This window comes from Drosophila navojoa, chromosome 3 (assembly GCF_054131105.1).
Source record: "Drosophila navojoa isolate 15081-1374.11 chromosome 3, UAZ_NAV_1.0, whole genome shotgun sequence".
Taxonomy (NCBI): domain Eukaryota; kingdom Metazoa; phylum Arthropoda; class Insecta; order Diptera; family Drosophilidae; genus Drosophila; species Drosophila navojoa.
This window is the reverse complement of record NC_142891.1, coordinates 7,683,721-7,689,576: the sequence shown is the minus strand read 5'-3', so window position 1 is coordinate 7,689,576 and position 5,856 is coordinate 7,683,721. Positions and strand designations below refer to the sequence as shown.

The 5,856-nt window shown below is 37.1% G+C and overlaps 2 protein-coding genes across 2 annotated transcripts; one reads left to right on the top strand and one right to left on the bottom strand.

Annotated features, from left to right (window-relative positions):
* Positions 1-1,702: 1,702 nt before the first annotated feature.
* On the top strand, positions 1,703-3,972 carry yellow-c (L-dopachrome tautomerase yellow-c). The gene is made up of 3 exons (XM_030387802.2): positions 1,703-2,053; positions 2,717-3,122; positions 3,182-3,972. Exons 1-3 carry the CDS (start codon positions 1,839-1,841, stop codon positions 3,857-3,859), a joined length of 1,299 nt encoding a protein of 432 aa, XP_030243662.1. The 5' UTR covers positions 1,703-1,838; the 3' UTR covers positions 3,860-3,972.
* Positions 3,784-5,833, bottom strand: CIAPIN1 (cytokine induced apoptosis inhibitor 1). The gene is made up of 3 exons (XM_030387806.2): positions 5,598-5,833; positions 5,040-5,536; positions 3,784-4,106 (listed from the first exon to the last, which is right to left on the bottom strand). The coding sequence occupies exons 1-3, from the start codon at positions 5,731-5,733 to the stop codon at positions 3,993-3,995; spliced, it is 747 nt and encodes a 248-aa protein (XP_030243666.1). The 5' UTR covers positions 5,734-5,833; the 3' UTR covers positions 3,784-3,992.
* Positions 5,834-5,856: the final 23 nt, after the last annotated feature.

Sequence of the window (5,856 nt, the reverse complement as noted above, 5' to 3'; positions counted from 1 at the left end):
TAATGAAATAAAACTATACACACACATACACATGTAGTACATATATACTAATGCAAACATTCATAATATATTGTGAGTAAGCGTAATTTTCACCTTGCAAAAATGGCATCGTCTTTAGTAAAAAAAATATATATATATATATACAAATAAGACATTTAATTGTTAAGGATCGTTGGAATTTGTAGTTTAATTGGATTGTAATTCATATACATATATAGGGAATGCTGTTAGGGTAGTCGTAAAATAAAACATGTATATTGTATATAGCGTATTAAGCTAAACAAAATTCACAAAGGGAAAACTATACAAGTTTTCCTCAACAACAACAAAAATCTCAAATGTTATAAATTTCATTTTTAGTTGTTTGCTTTCCCGTCTCAACCACTCACAGATAAAGAAAGTTAATAACTAACTTTAGCAAAGCTAATCGTTGTAAAAAAAAAATAAATAATAAAACAAAAATAATCCAAAATTTCAAATGAATTAAAGAAAACAAAAAAATAATAAGATAAAGAAAATTACAATTGTAGCAATATGAAGCAAAGAAAACTCGGTATGTTCTTATGAAAGTAACATTAACGAATTAATTTAAAGTCTTATTAACGGAATATGAGAATTTTACTGAATAAACAACCAAAAACAGAATGAAAAAAATATTTCCATTGACTAACAAATTGGATGATCTATCAAAGGTTTTTTTTATTATCATTTTTATTTATTATCATTAAGAAAAATATTTAATTTTAAACTCAAAACAATTTATGATTATATTTATATTACATATTATATATTATATATATTTATTTTGAGCTTGCATTAATCCTTTCAGGTAATTTATTAACTTATGCAATCAGTGGTCGTGCCAACAGGTATGATAATTATTTGTTTTATTTATTTTTAACTTATCGCGTTTGAAGTAATATTATAAGGTTTTATTTTTCAACAATAATTTAAATATGTTGAATCTAATTATTTAAGAGGCAGGAGGAAGCTAATGATATTTAAGCTAAAAGCTGCAAATAAAGTTAACTTTGTGTTAGCTGTAGGAAAACAAATATAAAAAAAAAACACGTCAAGAAAGTCTTACCGTAACTTGAGCTTAAATAATAAATTAATAGACAAACAAAAAATATAAATTACAGAATAGATAAAATCTCAAGTCTACAAGCCAGATTGAATCGATACCTCTAATTTAGCTGAATTTTATATGCTATTTATTCCCTGTCTCTTTAGCTTGACATAAAAAATCCAGCTAGGCTAGCTTTGATGCTGCGAAGCAACGCAATCGCCTATTCGCTTACTTTTACCCGAAGTTTTCCAGATGTTCAGCTGGATTGTCACAATTCTCTGAGAACTTGTTTCGACCGTAAACTAGTTTAAAATTTAATTCAGTTCGCTAACAGCCGATGCCCAATAGCTTCTGACCCGATATGAATTAACAACCAGTTGCATTGCAAATCAGTGCAGTTGGCTTACAAATATCTCATTCTTTTTTTGCCTTTATCGCTCCATTACATTTATTTTTACCAGACCTTTATTCCCTTCCGCCAATGCTAATTTGGCTGGCCCACCCACAGAAGAGTCTGACAGGCAACGGCAACGGCAACGGCAACGGCAGCTGTCGTCAAGCTTGCAAGATATTTATGTCGCGTGTGCGAGAGCTTTGCGAAAGCTTTTCCAGCTTTCGCTCAGCATATTAAGCTCGGACCAGCGCTCAAGCAATGCAGTAAGCGCGCTTAGCTCGAACGTTACGGTGGTTCAGCGATTCAAAGATAAAGATTCTCAAGTCCGAATCGAATATTTTCGAAATCTAGAGTGAAGAAACAAAAGAGCAAGTCATGTTTACAGTAAGGCTGCTGGCTCTGTGCTTTATCAGCTGCCTGGGCGTTAATGCCAAGCTGGAGGAACGGTTCTCGTGGAAGCAGCTGACCTTCGATTGGCCCAGCGCCGAGGCCGAGGCGGAGGCCAAGCAGAGCGGCCACTACATTGCAGAGAACAATCTGCCACTTGGCGTGGAGCGTTGGGAAAACAAAATCTTTGTCACTGTGCCAAGGTAGGTGACCAAACAAAAAATATAGCCAAAATATATGCGGCTATTAAGCACACTGTGTACTTTTTTTATGTGTGTATATATTTTTTTTATTTTGAAAGCGGGGGATTGCGAAAAACCAATTGAGATTGACTCAAAAACCGGTTATTTTTTTGCTGTTGTGTTTGTCTTTAGCTCTTTTTTAGTTTACAAATATTTGCATTTTAGATTACTGTTATGCAAATATGACTATAACTTGATTAATGCCTAAGCTAATTGTTTGAAGCGAAACAGCTGGCTTTTTGGTAACATATGTATGTATAAACTACCTGGGTATATACATATGTATGTATGTATATACTTTGATTTTGTTCTACATATGTCTATTTGAAATTGCTCATCAAGTTGAGCTTGACGTCATCATAGCTCGGTGCTTTACCTACTTCTATGAAAACAAACAAAGAATTCATTAGTATAATATTATATGATAAATGACCTATAGAAATCAAAATATTATAATCTGAATAATAACATGGTTAATTTTAGCAACAGGGAAGTTATAAAAAAGTCAACTTAAAGATATCCTGTAAATAATTCTGCAGAGATAACTATAAATTAGTATATATGTATATCATATATGACTTAACTGACTCTTTCTCTTTTTCTCTTCCCTGCTCTGCCACATAGATGGAAGGCAGGCGTTGCAGCCACCTTAAACTACATTGATCTCTCGACAACTGAGAAATCACCAAAGCTACGTCCCTATCCCAGCTGGGAGGCCAATAGGCTGCCCATCGATGTGCAGCCACAAGAGCAGAAGACGCCATCTGGCGGACGTTTGGATGCGGACAAGGCGCAGAATGTTGGCGTACAATTGCAGAACAATGCAACAATCATTTCCACCTTCCGCATAAGCGTTGATGTCTGCGACCGCCTCTGGGTGCTGGACACTGGCCTGGCCGATATCTTGGGCAATCCCAAGCAAATTACACCCAGCTCGATATTGGTATTCGATCTGAAGACAGATCAACTGCTGCGTCGCTTTGCTATACCAGCCGATCAGAGCAAGGAGGACACATTCTTTGCCAATATTGTAAGCCAACTCAGGCTACACATTTACTTAAATTTTAGCTCTGATATTCTTTGTTCTAGATTGTCGATGTGGACCGAGAGCAGTGCGAAGATGCGTACGCCTATGTTCCAGATTTGGGCGCATATGGCGTCATTGTCTACTCGCTCAGGGATGACAAATCGTATCGTGTGAAGCACAATTACTTCCACTTTGATCCGCTGCAGGGCGATTTCAATGTGGCCGGCGTCAATTTCCAATGGACCGATGGTGTTTTCGGCATGGCCATTGGACCCTTGAATCCAGATCATACCAAGGACGTGTATTTCCATGCCCTGGCCAGCACCAAAGAGTTTAAGGTCTCCAATCGTGTGCTCCAAAACGAGAGTCATGTGAATGGCGGCGATTCGTATTATGATTTCAAGCTGATCGGTGATCGCGGCATGAACGGACAATCGACAGCCGAATCGTATGATAAGGAGACTGGCGTACTCTTCTACACGCAGGTGAACAAAGATGCCATCGCCTGCTGGAATGTGAAGCGTCCATATACAACCGACACGCAGGGACTGATTGAATCCGATTCGCATACTTTGGTCTTTCCCAACGACCTGAAGGTGGACAACACTGGCAATCTCTGGGTGCTGTCCGATCGCATGCCCACCTATCTGTACAAAGAATTGGATCACAATGAAGTCAATTATCGTATAATGACAGGCAAGACGGCTGATCTTATCAAGGGTACACCATGTGAACTCTAATATTAATATATAATAGAATCTATCTATATAAATACTTGTATGCTTTTATGTTTTTTATGAAATGTATTTTTTAAATATAAAATTTCACTTAATAAAGTGTCCAAGTCTATCTGTATGCACTGTGTCCTATGTTCTAAATATCAGATTTCAGCAAATTATCAGCCAGCTGCACCTTCTCGCCCGGCTTAAAGGCTGGCATGCCCAGATATGGGCAAGTGGAGCATCTAAACGCGTCGCCCAGATAACACTGGAAAAAATAAATAAATAGCTAACGATTAGATTTTGTTTACGGGCATATAAATAAAATATACATATAACTAGAAAATATAATGAATACAATAATAATAATAATATAATATAATATTATCTGAAGAATCTGATAGAGGCTTCAATATAAACATTGAAAAACTACATATTACTTTCTATTTTGCAAATTAATATATTAATTAATATTGTGTCCTAGCTCCTATCAAATTATCGCTAAAAGAATTTCCACTAAATCTAAAAATAATACAAATATGAAATCAATTTTAAAGTCGCTTTAAACGATTTGGCTTTCAACTTCATAGTGAAATCATCCGAACGAATACGAAGCGCTGTGCATGTTCCGCTCTATTTCGAGTCTAGTTAATTACCAAACATTGTGCATAGATCACTTTTCTCATTATAGTTAATTATAATACGCTGAAGCCATTGTTATTAATAATTGCATAGAATTTAAATAATAGGAAACATAAACATAGAATTTATGCAATATCTAACAAAGTTTCTAGCTGCACAGCTAAAGCGTACAAATAGCGATTCAAATACAAACAAAAAAGATGAAAATATTAAAGCTAATAGCATGAAAGCATAAACAATAAGCCAAAACAGAAATAACAATTGGCGTCAATTGTTCTCCTGTCACGACTTTTCAAGAACCTATTTTACACAGTAATATGTGAAGCATTAGAAGCAAATAGACCTTTAAGTTATATAATCGTGAAAATGAGACCAGAAGACAAAAAGTCTAATGGAGAGAAAAACTTATATATTTTTCAAAGCAAAGCTTACTCGTTTCGTAACCTAATCACAATGAGCCTATCTAGGTTTTCAATTTCTAAAAAGTTATAATTTTCTAGAGCCACTACACTGATATGGGCTGCTTTGCTCGAGACATAAACACAAATACTGTACGTACATTTCCACAGCTGGACTTTGCATTCTCGGTAGCTGCTTTTGTTTTCTTCTCATCTTCCAGCTCTTCGGCCAAGCCGCAGGAACAGTTTTTGCATGCTTTGCGTTTGCCTGTGGTGCTGCAGACACGTAATCCAGCTGGATCTGGCTTTTGTTTGTCCTCCTCATCGAGCAGTTCCTCCTCATCGATTAGCTCCTCATCATCGCCACTTATCTTCCACACATTCATGCTGGGTGATTTCTTGGCGAACGATAGGCGAGCCGATGAGCCGGTCTCATAGCCAGGTTTCTCGGCTGTCAGGGTATTGGCCGCAGCATCTTCGCTGCAATTGATGAAGCCAGATAGTTTAATTTCCTGCAACAAATTGGCGGCTGGTCCGATGTAAGCGAACAAGTGCAGTTTGCCGCTCGGTTTGAGCATGTGCAGTAGTTTTACGTAATTGTCGGTCAATTGGGCGCATTCAATTACAATCAGATCGAAACTCGAATTGGCGTAGGAGGCTAAAATGCATGCAATTGGCTATAAACATGCTGACTCACACCCAACATTGTTAACACTTACAAAACGACAGGCGATGCACGTTCTCGACAGCCACCTCGCCGCCGGTGGCCTCTTTCAGTGCCTGTACGCGTTTGTCCAACTCTCCGCTATCCGTCCATATGTAGAGGGATTTTTGTAGGCCCTTGAATTGTTCCATTGTTATGTAGCTGGTTCTTGACTTTTATACAAATACAATTTTTAAGCGCACACAACGAACTAAGACTGCCAACTGCCCTGCTGATAGATTAAAGGCTGCCAACTTGCCCAAAAAAGTATTTCG

Excerpts from the sequence above, each read along its gene's own strand:
- yellow-c (XM_030387802.2), top strand. The coding sequence starts at position 1,839 with ATGTTTACAGTAAGGCTGCTGGCTCTGTGCTTTATCAGCTGCCTGGGC. Across the intron at positions 2,054-2,716 it reads ATCTTTGTCACTGTGCCAAG|ATGGAAGGCAGGCGTTGCAG; the intron begins GTAGGTGACCAA and ends TCTGCCACATAG. Across the intron at positions 3,123-3,181 it reads ACACATTCTTTGCCAATATT|ATTGTCGATGTGGACCGAGA; the intron begins GTAAGCCAACTC and ends TCTTTGTTCTAG.
- CIAPIN1 (XM_030387806.2), bottom strand. The coding sequence starts at position 5,733 with ATGGAACAATTCAAGGGCCTACAAAAATCCCTCTACATATGGACGGAT. Across the intron at positions 5,537-5,597 it reads CGTGCATCGCCTGTCGTTTT|CCTCCTACGCCAATTCGAGT; the intron begins GTAAGTGTTAAC and ends CATGCATTTTAG. Across the intron at positions 4,107-5,039 it reads CAAAGTCCAGCTGTGGAAAT|TGTTATCTGGGCGACGCGTT; the intron begins GTACGTACAGTA and ends TATTTTTTCCAG.